Source organism: Athene cunicularia (assembly GCF_003259725.1).
Source record: "Athene cunicularia isolate RWA chromosome 20 unlocalized genomic scaffold, athCun1 chr20_part1, whole genome shotgun sequence".
Lineage (NCBI taxonomy): Eukaryota > Metazoa > Chordata > Aves > Strigiformes > Strigidae > Athene > Athene cunicularia.
The window spans coordinates 2,341,169-2,360,028 of NW_020799125.1; the positions used below are offsets into that span (position 1 = coordinate 2,341,169).

The 18,860-nt window shown below is 52.2% G+C and overlaps 1 protein-coding gene across 1 annotated transcript in view; it reads left to right on the forward strand.

Moving 5' to 3' along the window:
- LAMA5 (laminin subunit alpha 5) overlaps nucleotides 1-18,860 on the forward strand; it is a 119,376-nt gene that overhangs the window by 77,830 nt on the left and 22,686 nt on the right. Inside the window, exons 7-26 of the mRNA XM_026862303.1 lie at nucleotides 1,421-1,536; nucleotides 2,470-2,588; nucleotides 3,377-3,467; nucleotides 4,198-4,332; nucleotides 4,795-4,857; nucleotides 6,207-6,347; nucleotides 6,728-6,865; nucleotides 7,113-7,247; nucleotides 7,739-7,873; nucleotides 11,754-11,891; nucleotides 12,071-12,123; nucleotides 12,305-12,404; nucleotides 12,924-12,976; nucleotides 13,389-13,494; nucleotides 14,460-14,559; nucleotides 14,755-14,911; nucleotides 16,610-16,754; nucleotides 16,833-16,942; nucleotides 17,040-17,169; nucleotides 17,678-17,840. Coding sequence (XP_026718104.1) covers nucleotides 1,421-1,536; nucleotides 2,470-2,588; nucleotides 3,377-3,467; nucleotides 4,198-4,332; nucleotides 4,795-4,857; nucleotides 6,207-6,347; nucleotides 6,728-6,865; nucleotides 7,113-7,247; nucleotides 7,739-7,873; nucleotides 11,754-11,891; nucleotides 12,071-12,123; nucleotides 12,305-12,404; nucleotides 12,924-12,976; nucleotides 13,389-13,494; nucleotides 14,460-14,559; nucleotides 14,755-14,911; nucleotides 16,610-16,754; nucleotides 16,833-16,942; nucleotides 17,040-17,169; nucleotides 17,678-17,840 — 2,328 coding nt within the window. The remainder of the gene's footprint in view (nucleotides 1-1,420; nucleotides 1,537-2,469; nucleotides 2,589-3,376; nucleotides 3,468-4,197; nucleotides 4,333-4,794; nucleotides 4,858-6,206; nucleotides 6,348-6,727; nucleotides 6,866-7,112; nucleotides 7,248-7,738; nucleotides 7,874-11,753; nucleotides 11,892-12,070; nucleotides 12,124-12,304; nucleotides 12,405-12,923; nucleotides 12,977-13,388; nucleotides 13,495-14,459; nucleotides 14,560-14,754; nucleotides 14,912-16,609; nucleotides 16,755-16,832; nucleotides 16,943-17,039; nucleotides 17,170-17,677; nucleotides 17,841-18,860) is intronic.

Sequence of the window (18,860 nt, forward strand, 5' to 3'; positions counted from 1 at the left end):
CGTTTCTGCCTCTTAGGCTCCAGCCGACCTCTCAGGGGCTCAGTTTCACTCCTGGACTCTGCCGGCCACAGCCCAGCCCGTGAATGTGGGTAGGGATGGGGCATTGCAAGTGCTCAAAGCCCCGACTGCGGCCAAGCATTCATGGCATCTGCAAGGGGAGGACCAGGAGCAGGGCTGGGACCTCCTGCCTCTCAACCCCTCTGGCTGAAGCAAACATGCTGAGTCTGGATCCTGCCCGCATTCCCCCAAACTTTCAGACCACTTCATTAAAATGAGTTCACTTGTCCCATGCTGCTGCCTCTGTCTGGCTGTTCACTATACGTACACTCGCAGGTCCCACATCTTAAAATACATGTAGGTGGAAACCATGACACTTAGATCACTGCAATCATGGAAGAGTGTGTCTGCACTCCTGCAATTCACCCAGAATGACTGTCCCATTTGTTTCTAATGTTTTAAAAAATTACATTTATTTTTAAACACTGCTTTTGAATGGAAAAGCATTGGGGGAGGGAGAGATGGGAGTGGCAGACCAGCCCTGAGGGGAAATGAGTAATTGCACAGATAAAAGCTGGAACATGCTGTATTATCCATAAGTCTAATACAACAGAAAGCGTTTGTGTTGGATGGGAATCGCCTTCTGCTAAGTGGAAGTTTTGGAGATGATGTCACTGATGTTAATGAATCACCGTTGCGGTCGAGCAGGGACGAGATCCGTCAGTCCACTGTCGAGATTTCTTGCCTGGCGCCTCCGGAGCCGCCTGTTTACCCAGCACAGCCCTGCCTGTGCCGGCTCAGAAAAGCAGGAGGTGCATTTCACAGGGAGCATGGGGCCAGCATCTGCTCAAAGTCTGAATTCAAATTTCTTGGCCTTCCTCTCTGCAAGCACAGGTATACCTGGAGGACCAGATGGGACCCCTGTGGCCTCATCCCTTTCTGGCTCTGGGCTGTCATTTATTCTCTTCACGGTGCTGCTGCACGGTGGTGGGGACATCTTTGTGTCCCTGCACCACGCTATTCCCCCTCAAGTGATTTGCTTCAGCTCAGGTTTCTACCACTGCCACCTCCAACCGTTTCACGCTTTATTGCCTGTAGAGCTGGCTAGGCAGCGGCACGCTGATTTTTCTCTAATTCTTGTCTCCCTGTGAAGAAAAGAGGGAGTGATAATGGGGGAGAAGGAAGGGCGAGAATGATACTGGAAGAGCAAAGTTTGACGTTTGACTCAGGGCAAAAAAATCAATTCAAAAGTTAAAAAAAATGCCTCAAATGCCTCTTTTTCAGAATATTTGTATTAACAAATATCACCTGGTGTATCTGACTAGCGATAGTTCTGCACAGCAGGGTTATACGTCGGCTTCCCATCCCACACATCCCCGTCATCGCCACCGGCTTGGCTGAACCTCGTTCCTCTCCCTTGCAGGCTGCAGTGTGACTGCCAGCACAACACCTGCGGCGGGTCCTGCGACCGCTGCTGCCCCGGCTTCAACCAGTTCCCGTGGAAGCCTGCCACTGCCGACAGCGCAAACGAATGCCAGCGTAAGTTGGAGTTGGGTTTTTCCTTCCTTTTCCAGCTGTTTTGTAAAGCACGGATTGACCACGTTTTCACCAGCCCCTTGACCCTGCAGTGCAGAGAAGCCGTTGGCTGAAATGGAGGGGTTTGTGGTGTGTGGCGCTGGGTGAAGCGGAGATCACTGCCGCTGCAGAGAGGACAGTTTGCACAGTGGTTAATTGTGTTCAGTCGAGGCTCCCGCAGGGAGGCCCTCTGGGTCTGTATGGGACTTTGATTCTGCTAACGTTCCAGTTCCTCCTCCGTGTCCAAGGGTTCCTGCCGGCAAGTCTTGTTGCTCAATTCTGTCTCCAAGATGAATTACATTTGGATGTGTTTACATACGGGACGTCTTTATTTGTCTAGAGAAACCTTTGGTAAATGCCGACGACAGAATTTGTGCTGCACCGGGAATGCAGAGCACGGAGCGTAGTTACATCTCGTGATCTCTTATGAATGCAGGGTGGCAAAGGACAGTTGGATCTTAATCCTGTGGGTTTGTAAAGAGCACCCTCACCGGCTGCTGAGCTTTACCGCTCACCTCTATCCCACATGAGATAAAAGAGGGGAGAATGTTGCCCTCTAAACCAGACTACTCGAGGCCCCAAAGTTGGGTAATTTCTCTTCCTCACCTATACATGCCTGCACGTATTTTATTTCTGATTTTGTGCCTGCTGCTTTTGTCCAGTTGCAGACTAGATTTTGTGAGAGAGTCGCTGCTTCTGCACTTTTAAACTTGGAAGATTTCTTAGGAGCTTGGGTGATCATGTAATCCCCCAGATGCGTTCAAGCATCTTTCCTCAGTGAAAAGTAACCCATCCAATGTCACACCCGTCAGGAAGGGTGTATATCTTGAGATCCAGTTGGCGACAGAAGGACCTCCATGGACTGGTGGCTTAGCTTACATCTCTTTGTATTTTCAGCTTGCAATTGCAATGGCCATGCCTACGACTGCTACTACGACCCAGAGGTGGATCGCCACAAAGCCAGCAAAAGTCACGAAGACAAGTTTGAAGGAGGAGGTGTTTGCATTGACTGTCAGGTAGGTCTGACGAGCTCCCGTGGAAAAGGCTTTTGCAGATTTTTGTGTTTGTTTCTGCTGTTGGACTGGAGTTCAGCTTTGCTGGCAGCTCCACCAATCCCCTCACATGCCCTCTGTTATCTTAATTAGGTCTCTCCCTGGAAATTTAGTCTCTTTACCATAGATAAGAGTGTGCACCAGTAATGAAAACAGCACTTGGCTTCCTAGCTGTCCCCTGGGTACTATCATTACCTTTCTGATGCTTTAGGGGTAGGTCTGCTGAGGAACAGGCTGGTGCTGGGCACGTTGGGAAGTCCTTGCCTTGTTTGCAGTGCTCAGGTGCTGCCATTTCTCTAGACCTCTCTCCACCAAAATGCCAATCTCCTGTCTCCGAAGTTCCCAATGAAAAGTGGGAAAGCAGCGATTCCGCTCCCAGTTTGACTGTGAGCTGGTTAATTCATGCAGTGACATGAAACTTTGAGCTGTGCTTTCTTTGTGGGAGGAAACAGATTGTTCCCATCTTCCTAGCACTCAGTGCTTGGGACATTTTACCATCTGAAGCAAGTGAAATAGGCTTGAGGTCAGATACGAACCTGAAACTCGCACTGCGTTTATGTGAGGATACAGTTTGCAGGAAATGCTTTGTTTTCAAATTGGTGAACGTGGAATTTGGAGCAGATTTAGGTCTTCTGTGTGCTGACACTCCTGAGCTGCTTCCTCCAGATCCTGAAGCTTTCAGTAAATCTGACAGGTGAACATGAATCCTGTGGGCAGAGGAACTGATGCCCCTCTAACCCGTTGTCTTTCAGCATCACACCACGGGCATTAATTGTGAGAGGTGCATCCCAGGGTACTACCGGTCCCCTGACCACCTGATCGACTCTCCATACGTTTGCTATCGTGAGTGTGATCTCCTCTGAAGGTTGTAGATGCCCTCCTGGACTTGGTGACACTGGGGAGGATGGTCTGGAGGATTGGGCTGAGAGATTTTTCTGGTGTAGGGAGTCCAGCACCATGAGAGATGCGGCCACACGGGGGTTCCTGCTGCAGCTGGTATTGCCTGTGGAAATGTAGACAGTATGTGTGTCTGTAGCACCCATGAAAGCAGAAGTGGTGGCATGTTCCAAGGCTGAATGAGCTAAACATGTGTTGTCTCCCCTGCTACCACAGGGTAATCCAGTCTTAGCTGTCGTCTCTGTGTTCTTTCAGCTGGCCACTGGTCTCCATGCCCTAAAGCAGAGATTTCTAGGCAGCGGTGGATTTATATCCCTTTTGCTGAGGAGTCTGGCTCAGTCTGGGAGCTACGACACAGGGGCTGTTCTGCGCTGTGTCCTCGTGGCAGCGTGCCACCACCAACCCCCAGGGCAATTGGGGTCTCCCAGAGAAGCAAGTCAGGGCTGTGCTGCTTTTCTTGGGACCCCACAGTGGGACAAGCACAGCGGCAGCAGTTCCTCTAAACTAGACTCCCTCTGAGGAGGCAAAATCTCACTTTTTATTGTTGGAGAGTATTTGAAGCAGATGGTGGGGGTCTCTCGTGGTGTCCCTGTATCATAGTGATACCTTTGTGGTGCTTGTGGCTAGCGAGGGTCTCTGTCAGTGACAACTGCTGCTGGCTTGTCCCTCCCCGCAGGCTGTAACTGTGAGTCTGACTTCACTGACGGCACCTGTGAGGACCTCACCGGCCGCTGTTACTGCAAACCCAATTACACCGGGGAGCACTGTGATGCCTGTGCCGAGGGATACCTCAACTTCCCCCACTGCTACCGTAAGTGGGGGGCGTGGGACTGTGGAGTGGTCAGCTCTGGGACTCTGCAGACCCAGCGGCTGCAGGAAGGGCCAGCAGCTCCGGTTGGGGCTGCTCTCCAGGTGTCTTACCCCCTTGCCACATGGCAGTTCTGTCCCAGGAGGAGTTCTTGCAGGTGGGCATCAGTCCATGTTTGGCTTGGGTGGAAGCTGGACCAGAGCTGAGCTCAGCCCAGCTCTCTGGAGTCAGCGGGAGCTTCCCATTTGGCTGGAGGCTCCTCTCGCTTTCTGCGAAAGACATCTTTCCAGAGCCCAGGTTAAAAATGGCTGTAATGATCTTTGTTTAGTGGGATGTCTTCACTTTGTTCCATGTTCCACGTTTTCATTCAGTCTGTTCAGCTTCGGGGCTGTCAATGCCTTGATATCCAACAGGATTTCTGTGAGCGTGTGTGATGACCTGTGCAATGTCTCTTTCTTTGCGTAGCCATTCCAGCTTTCACTCACAACGATACTGGAGAACAAGTGCTCCCTGCAGGACAGATAATAAGTAAGCAGTGCAATTTTCCTTTGTGCTTTGGCAATCACCGTACTGTTATTTCTGATATGCTGTTATTTTCTGACGTGCTGTTATATCTCACCATCCAATGCAAGATCAGGTCTTTGGCTTACGGGGCACATACGTTGTAAGAGACAGCCCTGATACAGAGTAGTTCTGGGAGAGAAGGCAGCTAAGGTCTGGGGGAAAGGAATTTTTATGATCTGCCTTTTATAGACAGGGAAACTCTATCCCAGAGTGACCGTGTGATTTTCTGGAGCCCAGGCCATGGGGAGATGTCCCTTCTAGCCTCCCTGTAAGGAACCCCCGCTAAGATCAGAGAGGGGCTGTGGCTGCACTGGAACCCAAGCTGGGTTCTCCCAAATCTCAGCCTTTGGGTTCAGATACAACCCTGTCCTGCTGCACCTGCGTGCCCTGTGTTTGGGGGTGGGTCCGTGTCGGTGGCCCCCCTGCACAAAGCTGCCCGTAGCGCTGCTGCGGGCGCTGGGGAAGTGTGCACAGGCTGCCACTTGCTCTGTGTTACTTTCTCTGTTGTTCCAAAAGCTCACCCATGCCCTCATCCCTGCTCCCCTCCACCTCCCTCCTCCCTCATGCTCACTCCTCTCAGTTCATCCCCTCCCTTGTGCTTTTTTTTGGTCTCTTTTCCCACCAGATCCTCCCCTGTCTCATGCTCACCACTACACTCCAGATAACCTTTTCCTTCCTTCTGATTTTTTAAACTCGGTATCTTCCAGACAGGTTTTTCTTTCCTGATCTGGAATTTCTCACTTCCCCTATTTCCCACCTCCCCCTCCCTCTGGTTCTTGGATGACTTGCCTTTCCCTGTCCCAGCCCAGCACCCCACACCAGTGCTGTCGGTGAAGGCAGGGCTGGTTGCGGGCCTCAGCACTGCCAGCCCAGAGCACCCTCCTGCCCTGGCAGCGGGAAGGTCTCAGATGCAGCTGAGCATGGAGTGGGCAGAGAAAAAGCCCAAACCCCACCCTGATGGCTTTGGTTATTCCCGCACAGCTCTTGGGCAGTGCTGCACCACGTCAGCCCTGTCTGGGCTTATGCAAAGAGCATCTGTGCCCTGTGCTTTGCCCTGCTGCCCGTCCAGCACCTTGCCCTTGTGAGTGATGCTGGTCTCCCAACCACCCTGTGACCCCACGAGCCAGGCATGTTGGTCACTTGAGCAGCGTTTGGTTAAAACATTTGCATCTGGTAGGAAAGTTATTAGAAGACAAACGCTTGAGCTCTTGCCTCTCATGGCAGCTCCTTCCCTGTCCATGGGAGCTCTGCCCAGCAGCAGAGATCAACTGACAGCCGCGTGTGGTGTCGCTTGTTGTGTCCCCCCGCTCCAGACTGCGATTGCTACGCCGGTGGGACGGAAGGCAACGCCTGTCGCAAGGACCCTCGGGTGGGGATGTGTGTGTGCAAACCCAACTTCCAGGGAACACACTGTGACCAGTGCGCCCCAGGCCACTACGGACCCACCTGCCAGCGTGAGTGACTCGGGGTTGGCGGCCCCAAGCTCGCCCTGCTCGCCTCCACACTGGGGAGGAGCGTGCCTCTCCCCGTCCTACACTTGCACTGGGGAGGAGGAATTCTCCAGCCCCACTTCCAAGTGACAAATTCCCATGACTTTTGCTGGTATTTTCCACCCAGCCCTGACCCTCCAGAATCCTCCCAGCCTATGGGGGGCTCTTGAGAAATTCCCTGTGGATGTGAGCTATGGGCCAGGCATGTTTGCTCTCAGCTGTGTCCTTGTGGTTTCTCCAGCGACTGCATTTCTACCCCAGAGGAACAGGCACTCTTATCCCTTTCATAGGAAGGAGAGAGATGAAGAAACCGTTCATTTACTAGTGCCCTTATTGCTTTCCAGCCTGCCAGTGCTCTGGCCCCGGTCAGTACGATGGCACCTGTGACAGCGAGACAGGGCAGTGTCTGTGTCGAACGGGATTTGAAGGGCACTTGTGTAACCAGTGTGCTCCCGGCTACTTCAACTACCCTCTGTGCCAGCGTGCGTATCTGTCCTCCCATGGGCCTGGGTGGGTAAGACAAAGCCAGAGTCTTCTGGCAGGGCTTTGAAGGAAGACTGGGAAGTGATTTTGAGGTCATTTTGGAGGATATATGCAGTGGGCAGAGATCACCAGTTTGAACGCTTAGAGCAGCACCTAAATGCCCAAGAACCTCAGGAAAAAAACCATGTTGCCACATGCTTTTCCCCATGCTCCCAGCACAGGGCAAGCGGTTTCTCTCTGTTGCAGTGTGTGGCTGCAGCGCGGTCGGGACGCTGCCGGAAGGCTGCGATGCTGTCGGGAGGTGTTTCTGCAGACTCGAGTTTGCTGGGCCACGGTGTGAGCAGTGCAGTCCTGGGCACCACTCCTACCCCCACTGCTACGGTAAGGACATCCACGTTCGGTTCCTGCTGGTCTCTCACCTTCTGAAAAACCGTGGCTAGTTTCTGCAAGACTGGTGTTTCTCAAAATCAAAACCTGTGCTGTTTGCACTGTGAATGTGGCAGGCTTGTTCTGAGGCCATGGATCATGCCAAAGCCTGGAAGACAAAGCAGTTTTTATCAGTCACACTCCCTCATCACAACTCTGCTGTGACCCGGTGTCTCAAGTTTATGCCTTTTTTTGTCTTTTTAGTGCATTAATCTACTAAACTGCTGAGGAATGTTGAATGGACTGTAAAAAACCCTCAGTGGCATTTTCCCAGTATGGCCATGACTCTAGCTGAAAATATTGCCTGTCTTTCCAGGGGATTAAAAAATTAATTTAGTTCTGATGGAAATGACTAAATCCTCTCGGGCTGAATGACAATTCAGACCAGCAGTGGTTGGCCACGGATCGCATGTTTCATCAGACTATTGAGAGTCTTGCTGTTACAGCTTGCTCCTGCGATGCCCGGGGTGCGGTGGACAACAACTGCAGCCCAGCTGGCCAGTGCCGATGCCACGTGAATTTTGCAGGACATACCTGCAACCAGTGTGCCCTGGGCTTCTACGGGTACCCCAGCTGCACACGTGAGTACCCACCGTCAGATCTCAGGGAAGGGAAGGGAATAGCTGCTGCTTCTGGCTTTGTAATGGTTTTCCTTTCCATAACTTGTCTCCCGGGGTTGTATATGAAAATAGTTGGCTCTTGCATCAGGAATCAGTTTTCCTGTGCACAGTTCATCTGACAGGCATGCTCTATAATGAGTAAACATCTCAAAGAAATGCTTCCCCAAAGGCTGTGTGGTTTGTCTCCCCCAGTTCATTCACTATCACTAACAGCAGGAGCTTGGGTCCGCCTGCTCAGTTTGGAAATAAAACCCGGCCTCTAATCCGGCAACCTATTAAGAAGCAGACCTACAGAGCGTGGCCTGGGGAGCAGCTGTGGGTTGGACTTTACGTGCAGATGCACAGAAAACCTGTGCTGAATCGCATCTGCCTGTCCTCAGGCTGGAGTGCCTGCACCAGAGGGAGCAGGGCTCTGAGTGGGGCTAGCAAAGTCTCAAACCACTTGTTCAGATTATACCCCGGTGCTGTGAGATGCTCAGGTGTGGCTCAGTGACACAGCCAGGCTCTTCAGAGCTCACTCCACCTTGGTTCATGCCAGTGCACAGGAGGAGCAACAGTGCTGGAACCAACAGTATATGGTTGCACAACAGGGTGAACAGTGAGGGTCAGGATTTGGGGTTTCACGTCGGCCCCAAATTCAAGGTGTCTGCTGCCATGGTGAGAACTTTGCATCGTGATGTGATGATTTTTCTATTCTTGGAGAAGTAAGGAGGGGGGTCAGCAGCTACCTTGGACTTCTGGAGGGCAGACTTTGGCCTGTGTAGGAGCCTGGCTGACAGAGGCCCTCGGTCGGCAGTCCCGAGGGCACAGGAGTCCAGGAAGGCTGGACACTCTTCCAGAAGGAAATCCTAAAGGTGCAGGAGCAGGCCATCCCCCCGTGCCAAAGGATGAGCCAGCGGGGAAGACAACCAGCCTGGCTGAGCAGAAAGCTTTGGCTGAAACTCAGGAAAAAAAGGAGAGTTTATGACCTTTGGAAGAAGGGGACACTCAGGAGGACTACAAGGATGTTTTGAGGTTATGCTGGGAGAAAATTAGAAGGGCCAAAGCCCAAACCAGGCTACTGCCATAAAAGACAATAAAGAGTGTTTCTGTAAATACATGAGCAACAGAAGGAGGGGTAAGAAGAATCTCCATCCTTTAATGTGTACAGGGTGAAACATAGTGACAAAGGTTGAGGAAAAGGCTGAGGTACTTAATGCCTTCTTTGCCTCGGTCTTTAACAGTAAGACTGGTTGTTCTGTGGGTACCCAGACCCTGAACTGGAAGACAGGGATGGAGAGCAGAATGAAGCCCCCATCACCCAAAGGCAGATGGTCGGTGACCTGCTATGTCACTTAGACACACGCAAGTCTATGGGGCCAAATGGGATCCACGCAAGCGTGCTGAGGGAGCTGGTGGAAGTGCTCACCAATCCACTTTCAATTGTTTATCAACAGTCCTGGCTAACTGGGGGGTTCCAGCTGACTGGAAGTTAGCAAATGTGACACCCATCTACAAGAAGGGCTGGAAGGAGTTTCCGGGGAACTGCAGGCCTGTTGACCTCAGCGCTGGGGAAGGTTACGGAGCAGATTGTCTTGGGTGCCATCACACAGCGGGTACAGGGAACCAGGTGATCGGGCCCAGTCAGCATGGGTTTATGCTGGGCTAACCTGATCTCCTATGACAAGGTGACCCAGTTAATGGGTGAGGGAAAAGCTGTGGATGTTGTCTACCTAGCCTTTAATAAAGCCTCTGACACTGTTTCCCACGGCATTCTCCTGGAGAAATTGGCTGCTCATGGCTTGGTCTGGCGTACTCCTTGCTGAGTAAAAAACTGGCTGGATGGCTGAGCCCAGAGAGTTGTGGTGAAGGGAGTAAAATCCAGTTGGTGGCTGGTCACAAGTGGTGTTCCCCAGGGCTCGGTGCTGGGGTCAGTTCTGTTTAACACCTTTATCAGTGATCTGGACGGGGGTGTCAGTACATTTGCAGGCAGCACTGAGTTGGGTGGAAGGGTTGATCTGCTTGAGCATAGGGAGGGTCTACAGAGGGATCTGGAGAGGCTGGACCGGTGGGCCAAGGCCAGCTGAGGTTCAGTGCTGGATCCTGCACTTGGGTCAGAACAACCCCGTGGAACGCTACAGGCTTGGGGGAGAGTGGCTGGAGAGCTGCCCAGCAGAAAAGGACCTGGGGGTGTTGGTCAACAGCCAGCTGAATACGAGCCAGCAGTGTGCCCAGGTGGCCAAGAAGGGCGATAGCATCGTGACTTGTATCGGAAATAGCCGATAGTCCGGCAGGACTAGGGAAGGGATCGTCCTCCTGAGGGAACTGGGGGTGTTTAGCCTGGAGAAGAGGATGCCCAGGGGAGACCTTATTGCTCTCTACAACTGCCTGAAAGGAGGGTGTAGTGAGGTGGGTGTCAGTCTCTTCGTCTAATTAATAAGCAGTAGACAAGAGAAAATGGCCTCAAGCTGTACCAGGGGAGGTTTAGATTGAATATTAGGAAAAATTTCTCTGCTGGAACAGGCTGCCCAGGGAAGTGGTTGAGTCACCATCGCTGGTGGTATTTAAAAGACATGTAGATGTGGTGCTTAGGGACATGGCTTAGTGGTGGGCTTGACAGCGCTAGGTTTATGGTTGATCTTAAAGATCTTTTCCTACCTAAACAATTCTACAATTCTTTCCACTTCCCTGGGCACAGCATCACTCCTGGAGTAGAGCAGTGGGTGCCAGGGCTGAGCAATGCCCAAGGCAGGTGCCTCTGAGCTCAGATACTCTGAATAACCCTCCCCAGCTCTGGGCAGTGTCCCCATCTCCCTCCCTGTTAGCTGTCCGACTGGAAGCCAGATGTACTCTTATGTCTCCCAGCAAGAATTTACTGCTCATTAAAAAATAATCTGTGATACAATTTCCCTGAAGCAACAAAAGAGCATCATCACCCTCTTGCACCATACTGAATGTAGACGCCTGAGCCGCGGCCAGCTGGCAGAGCGCTGCTCACAAATGCTGATGCCGGCAATATGCCTTTGAAGAGGCTGGAGGCATAGATGGAATAGTCTCACAGGAGTTCAGTAATCTTTTTTTTTTTTTTTTTTTTTTTTTTTTTGTCTCATAAAGCAGTGTCCAAATTGCAGAGCTGTAGAGTCACGTAAAGGAAAGGAGAACCTGATTTGTTGTTTGGTTTTTTTTTCAATCTGTTGTTTTGCTGTTAGCCAGTATGGGGCTGTCAGCCTAAAACATCCCCTTTGGCAGGGATTTAAGGAGTGCTGGCTGGGCAAGGAGAGCATGGGCAGCTCCCTGGCAGCTTGCTGACCTTTGGTGTGATAGGGCAGCAGGATGTCAACATGTGTTCGCTGGAGGCAAGTCTTTCAGGAAGCCACAGAGCCATTCCTCTGCTCTTGCCCTCAGCTGCCAGCAGTGCCAAGACTGGGTTGCTGGCCCAGTGCTGCAGGTCTGCTGCTCACATACAACATCCACAGGGCAGACCCTGATGGCCAAATTCTGCTCTTGGGTGTTTGCAAATGGGCTTTTGTAGGGTCTGAACTGTCACTGGTTGTGTCTTTTTGGGGATGAGGTCACATATTCCCCTTTACCTCAACCAAAATTTCTCCCTGCCTCCAGAAATACACGTAAATGTATGTGAATAGATGTGATAAACATTGCAGCTTCTATTGCTTTTGTTGAAAGATGGGGTGTTTTTAACCAAAAGCAAAGAATGACCGTGTATGTTATTTATAAACCATATTCCTGGCTGCTTTGATGGTGGTGAAGGTCAGGCAGACAAAAGAAGTTGCTGGTGGGACGCCTTGAATGCAGGAGTCCCTGTGCCCTGCAGCTCCAGCAGTTGCTCTCCCCTCTTCTGCAGCTTGCCAGTGTTCCCAGGAGGGCTCTCTGCACAGCACCTGCGACCAGGACACGGGGCAGTGCAGCTGCCGGCCCAAAGTGACGGGACTGCGCTGTGATAGCTGCGTTCTGGGCGCCTATGGATTTCCACACTGCGAAGGTATTGCCCTTCTACCGGGTGCCGGGGGACTCCAGAGTCTTAGGGCATAGTGGTGTGGTGCTGGTAAATGGGCTTATCAACCTCCAAGAGCTCTGCAAGGGAAGAAATAATCCCCTTTAGGAACAGCCGGGGTGTGAGCCATGTCTTTGTAAATCCCTCCTTGTGCCTCTCTTCTCTAGTGGGCTCCTGTAACCCAGCAGGGCTGGTGACTGAAGATCCCTCACTGGTCCCGGTGAGTATCGAGTGAACCCACCAACCCTGGAGGTCATTTTTGCATGGTCCCAAAGTGAGGAAAAGGGGATAAGTTATTACTTAAGCACAACCTGAAACCCATGCCAGAGTAGCAGACCCGTTCACCCACCGTGCTACAAATTCTCACCTGCTCTTTTCTCTCCCTCCCTCCCTCTCCCCAGGGCTCCTGTGCATGTCGGGCGTACGTTGAAGGCCCAGCTTGTGACAGATGCAAGCCCTTATACTGGAATCTGACCCCAGAGAACCCCTACGGCTGCCTGAGTAAGGAAATGGCATTTGCATAGCTCCAGAGACTTCCCTTCATGCTGTAACGGTGTGAGACCCAAACCCAAGCCAGTGGGGACCATCGTTGCTGGATGGAAGCGATGCCTATCCTTCCATCTTCACCATGAAGTGACATGTCAAAGCTGGAGTGCTCTGGGTTACTGCCACTTGGAGAGGGAGAGGCTGGACCCTGGAGCTTTTTGCCTGGGATGAAACACAGGGCTCATACAATGAGTTGTGCCATTCTCCAGCCCTTCCTGCAGACTTTGCACACTTAATTTTTTGTGGCCAAATGTGCAGAAAAGGCAAATAAAAGTCTTTGGTAGTTGTATTCTTAATAGTAACTGTCCAAAATGAAACGTGAGCCCTTGTGCAGCACTACCCTCTACTTGACCAGTTCTCAGCTCCTCTTACCCCAGCTGGTGTCCTCTGGTGTGCTGGATACTGTCCCCCATTAGTCTTCTTCTCAGGGACCGATTGATCTTTTGGTTTTCTTGTTCATCTCCCCCTTTCCAGGCTGCAAGTGTGATACCAAGGGCACCATCAGCAGAATCGCGGAGTGCCGGCAGGTGGGTTTGCTTCTCTCTGCTTACAGGCACCTCGGAGCGTGTCCTGTGTTGTGAGCGTTTCAGTTCTGTCTCTCTCAGCAGCTGCTGGAGAGCCCTGTCCTGATGCTGAGCTCTCAAAGGTCGCACCACAGTCTGGGTTTGCATGAGAACACAGGATTAAGACCTGTCATAAATTAGGCACCTAAATATTTCTGGGTCTGGCCCAGGATGCCTGGATTTTTGTTTGCCTGCATTGTTGGGTAATTTAACTTATCTGGCCCTTATCTGGCCCACCCACGCACAGGAAGCTGTGTAGAGCATGAAACACAAAATGCTTCTCCAGTGTCTCAGGCTAGGACCCAAGTAACTGAGAAACGACTTAGCCGTGACGAGCAACGGGAGGGAATGAGATTCCATGCCTGCTCTCTCCTAGGGTGACGGGCAGTGTTTCTGCAAACCAAACATCTGCGGGCAGTTCTGCTCGGCGTGCAAAGACGGTTACTTCAATATGGAGAACGCAAATTACTTTGGCTGCCAAGGTGAGCGTCCTTCGTGATGTGTCTGGTGATCAAGGGGGGCCACAAGTGCTGGCCCTGGAGCAAGCGGCTCTGCGTACACCAGCTGACTGTTGGCCTAGGAGAGAGGGAGCAGATGTCCCACCTCTTGCTTTTGATCCATACCATGGCCCAGAGCAGGGGCTGAGTCTTGCTGTGGATCTCGAGATCTGAGTTCGTGCTTTTGCCACCACTGGACACAGGTCTGTCAGGCTGGGGAGTGAAAGGCCAGGAAAGGTACCCCCTTGGGTACCAGAAACTGGTGTGTTTAACCACTGGCCGTGTCCTTAGAGCTGTACCTCTTCCTTTTGTTGGCAGCAGGTTGGCATGGACATGTGTGTATGTTAAATATATGTGTATATATTAAATATAAGAAGTTTTTTACTGTGAGAGTGGTGAGGCACTGGAACAGGTTGCCCAAGGAGGTTGTGGGTGCTCCATCCCTGGAAGTGTTCAGAGCCAGATTGGATGGAGTCTTGAGCAACCTGATCTAGTGGGAGATGTCCCTGCCATAGCAGGGGGGTTGGAACTAGACGATCTTTGAGGTCCCTTCCAACCCAACCCGTTCTATGATTCTGTGTAGGGTTAGCTGCTCTCCCTCATGCCCATGGGAGGAGGTAAAGGAGCAGGTCCGGCTGCTCTCAGCTGGCCCACCCGGTCCTGGCAGGGCTGGGAAGAGGAGCAAGGCTGCTGCTGGCAGCAGGGCTGTGGCGCCCGGCCATGAGGGTTTGCAGACCTTGTTCCTCCTGCAGCCATCAGCCGTCTGGAAATAGCTCGGTGCTGAGGTGGAAGAGGAGCCGGTCCAAGTGGGGCCAGGGCCAATATGAAAACGGATACAATGGAATAAAAATAGTGGCCCCAGCCTCCCCGCCTGCTGGGACGCGCCTTTGATTAGTGACCAGGAGCTCGTTAGTGCGGCGGGAATGTAAACAGGCGCTTCCTGCCCGCAGGCTGCCGGTGCGATGTCGGCGGGTCCCTGGGGCCATCCTGCGAGGAACGGAGCGGAGCCTGTCGCTGCCGGCAGAGCACACGTGGCCCCACCTGCACCCAGTAAGCTCCAGGAGATGCACCTTGGGGTGCTCCTGCCTCCCATTCCCTCCCTCGGGGACAGTGTCCTCTGCACCACGGGGATGGGGACCTCATCGTCTGGGCTGCTGCCACATCAGCCACGTGCCTGGCAGAGGTGGCCTCTTGCCTCTCCCTCCAGGTAGCCCAGCAGGTAACGGTGCTCCCTCTTTTCCCCAGACCCGCACAGGACCATTATTTCCCTGACCTTCACCACTTGAAATTCGAGCTGGAGGAAGGCACTACACCGGCTGGCCGGGCTGTGCGCTTCGGCTACAACCCCCTGGAGTTTGAGGGCTTCAGCTGGCGAGGATACGCACAGATGTCCTCCATCCAGGTACGCCTGGTGCCTCCAGCCCAGCCCAGCTCCCCCTGGGGAGGATGCGGCCGGTGGAGGACTGACGTGCTTTTGGCACACATCTTTCACCCCAAGTGCTTCTCAAACCCCCAGATCACATGATGGCCAACATAAACAGCACAGTGTATATATAGCCCGTTTGCGCAGATATTTCCTGTAGTGCTGGGGACGGCATAGACTGATGAGGGGAAAGATCCTAAATTGGGAATCCCGTGACATCCTAATCTGTTTAGACAAAGGTGGTAGCTTGGTGATTACTTATAGGGATGTCTATAAACACTACGTCTCTGAGTTTCCTTGTGGCTCTTTCATCTGACTCTGCTCTTTCCTGCAACTCTCTGCATAACCTTCCCTTCCTTCTCCAAAAATAAATTAGCTCCTCCTTAGCTGCCATGTTCAGCTTGAACCTCTTGTTACTGTTCTGCCTCTGCTCTTGCTCTTAGCTGGTCTGCTGTAACGATAGTTTACACTAATCTGGAGTTGTCTGAGCCCTCAAAAGTGAAGCTTATTATCTGTTGACCCTTTTTTTTTTTCCTTGGTGGATTCTTCTTTTGCATGGCCCCCACGGAAGTGTCACCCGTGTGTGTGTTTGGGGATGCAGTGCAGGGCAGCGATTCTCTGAGTCTTGTCCCATGTAGGGTGCTCCTTGTTCTGGTGCATGTACTTTCAGTTTTCTTCACTTTTTCATGCTTAGGTAAAATAACGGGCCGAATACATTAGCTGTTTCCTTGTTGAATTTGTAGGTAGGAGTTAAGCAACAAAATCCTGTAGGCTCCCTTGAGAACACCCCAGCCTTAAAGCTTAAGGATGGAGCTCGTGGCTTTCGTTTTGCATCCAGTGTTGCTGTCTGAGAGAGAAATAGGCCTTGACAGAAGGGCTAGCACATGGCTTCCTACTGGCAGGTCTCACCCATAGTTTGCTCCCTGCAAGATCCTTCCAGTTTGCTCTCCAGTGGGAGGATGATGTGTAGCTGTTGCTTTGAAGAACACAGAGCCCTCATTAGGAGTCTCTCTGGGCAGAGCCCAGCTTTACCCTGTAACCGGGGGGGGGTATTTAAGCATACGCTGAGATCTCTTTGAAATAGGTTGGACTTAAGCATCTCCTTAGCTGGGGTCTTGCCAAACAGCATCCAGACAGGCGGAGGGCTGACGCAGCCATCAGTGGCACACTCTGTTAGCAGCACTAGTCCTCAGCGTTGCAGGTTCCCAAGGACAAGGCACCAGCTCAATTTGCAGCCTCCTCTGTGGGCATCTGGGCAGAGCCCTGTAAACACAAGGGAAAACGCTTCAGCGTTTGATACCTGCTGGCTGGTTTACAGCACACTAAGCCCAAAAGCGACATTACCACTAACAAAAACGAGAGCTTCTTAAAACCTTTCCTCTGGTATGTGGTGTGTGCCCCAGGATAGCCAAACCACTTCTAGATGTGGTCAGAGCCTTTCCACCCCCTTCCCACAGGCAGGTTGCTCTCTCAGTGGCTGCCCCAAAAAGGACAGTGTCCTCAGTGGGGTGCCCGTGCTGTGACTCTGCGGTAGGGCCGGGGCTTGTCTCCTCCTCGCTCTGTGGCATGTTGCTTTGGGAGCAGTGAGCCGAGCGGCTGTGCTTGGGCTGGTAGCTGTCGGCGGTGGAGGTAATTGAAGGTGTGCTCTGCTTCTCTCCCCTTTCTCTCTCCCACCAGCCCAAGGTAGTGGTGACCCTCAATGTGACCTCCCCCGACCTCTTCCGCCTCGTCTTCCGCTACGTCAGCCGGGGGCCCGCCAGTGTGGAAGGGAGGGTCTCGGTCGTTGAGGAAGGAAAGTTTAATGTTTGTGGCAACTGTAAGTGCATTTTTCACTTCTAGACTAACTCAGAGCATCCCACGCTGTGACACTGCTCCTCCTCTGCCCCTTCTCCTGCCCCAGGTGTGCCCGTCCCAGGTGTGCCCATCCCAAGTGTGCCCATCTCAGGTGGCCGGCCAGTGCCGTGCCACGGGATGGCGAGGGAGGGGGAAGAGAGGCAGGCAGGCAGGCAGGTAGGCAGGCGGGTAAGGCTCTCCCGCAGAGCGGGTGAGCAGCCAGGAGCTGGCCCCCCAGTGATGTGTGCCCCGTGTGCTTTTTTGCTTTTTGCAGAATAAAATCAGAGTCACTGTAGACGTGAAGGAGGCAGAGCTCTATCTGTTCCATGTCATCCTGAGGTATATTAATTCAGGAGGGGCCACTGTGTATGGCAAAATTACAGCTTATCAGCCACGAAGGAGAGGTAAGGATCCCAGACTGCTCTGCTCCCCTGCACCATCGCCACCTCCTCCCCATCCCAGGCAACCTTCTGCATCATCCTTTCCAGAAGACACTTCCATATGGCTTTATCCCATTAGTCCTGCCCTACCAGTTGAAAGGCTGATCTGAGTTTACAGCCCCCCTTATTTAACAAAGCAGCAGCAAGCTGACCCCAGCCCGGGGGCTGCGCACTGAGGACTGTTAGCAGCCAGGCTGCTGTGAGATAAGGCCGCTGTAGGATTCGATACAGCCTTTCCAGCACAGGACAAGATCACCCCAGTGCCCCAGGCACAACTGAGTTGAGTTTCTACAAAACCAGAATGGGCTAAGTGCTGGGAACTCGATCCAAATTTTGGCAGCTGGACATGGTTTTACTTCGCAGGTGCCCTGATGTGGCAGGCCTGCCCTTGCCTTGCGCTTCTCCCAAACCAGGCTTCTGCTCCACACATCGTGTGGGGTTTGGAAGTGGCATGGGATTGCTCGTTATACAGGCATTGCAGTGTCTTCTCATCCAGCCATGAGCTGCCGAAGAAGAAGAGCCACCAAAAGATGGCTGAACAAGCCTAGAGACCGGGACAACAAATACTCTGGGAATCGACATAAGCAAGACTGCATGGGGACAGACCTGAGGCCATTCAAGTGCCCTAGTGGGTGGTAGGCTGATTGATTTTACTCGTTCTGATGCTACAGCCCCATCGTCCTGCTTGAAGCTCTTCCTCCAGACCATACGTGCACAGCACAAGGCTGTTGACACCAGCTACTTAATTTACCCGTGTGTGAAGTTCTCTCCTCTGCCTTGAATTGACATAGATGTTTTGCCATTGATGTGAAACGCAAGGTTTGAAACGCCAAGATATTATTTTTCTACTTTTTTTTTGAGAGGGTAAAAATAGCTGGTTATTTTTATGACCAGTCATATTACACAGCAGAAAGACAAGAGAAGCCTGAGCCATGTTCATGCTTTAGATTCCCACCAAAGGTCAGGAAGTATTTAATCCATCCTATCCGTCAGCAGAGCTCATTTGCCTTATAACATGCTTACCTTCTTGCTCAGAAGCAACATTTGATTTTTTTAGCGCTGAAGGCAAGCTGCCAGACTGATGCATCAGCAACAGGATCCAGGAGGGCAGCTTCCTTGATAGGCCAGATCGGCTCCAGAAGTGCTGAGCCACCTTCTGCCTGGGTGGAATGGGCTTCACGTGATAAAGGACAAGCAGCCTGAAAAGAAGAAAAGTTGGAAGATGTGGCTTTCAAAAAGGGAAGCCTTTTCCAAGTATATGATTTGCAGACTGGTTCCTTGCACCCCACCTCCAGAAGCCATCTCAGTTTGAGTTTTCTATCATCTCAAAGGGATGTGAAACGTCAAATTGTTGAGAAATCTACCCCCTTGCTTGTTCAGGAAAATCTCTTCATTCCTTGCATCCTCGCCTCTGCTTCCCATCTGAGAAAGCGAGGGCTTGGCCTCAGCTGACCCCAGGCACGTTGCGGAGCTGCCACACATGGGACGGGGCTGACCCATCCCAGTGGTAGCACAAACCCTTGCTTTAGTTTCTGGCCTTCTGCATTATGCCTTGATGTCCATGCACCACACCAGGATAGTCAGCATGCCACATTCCCTTCTTCATCTCATCGGCTCACCATGCAGCCATGCTCGGTGAATCCCTCTCACCCGTG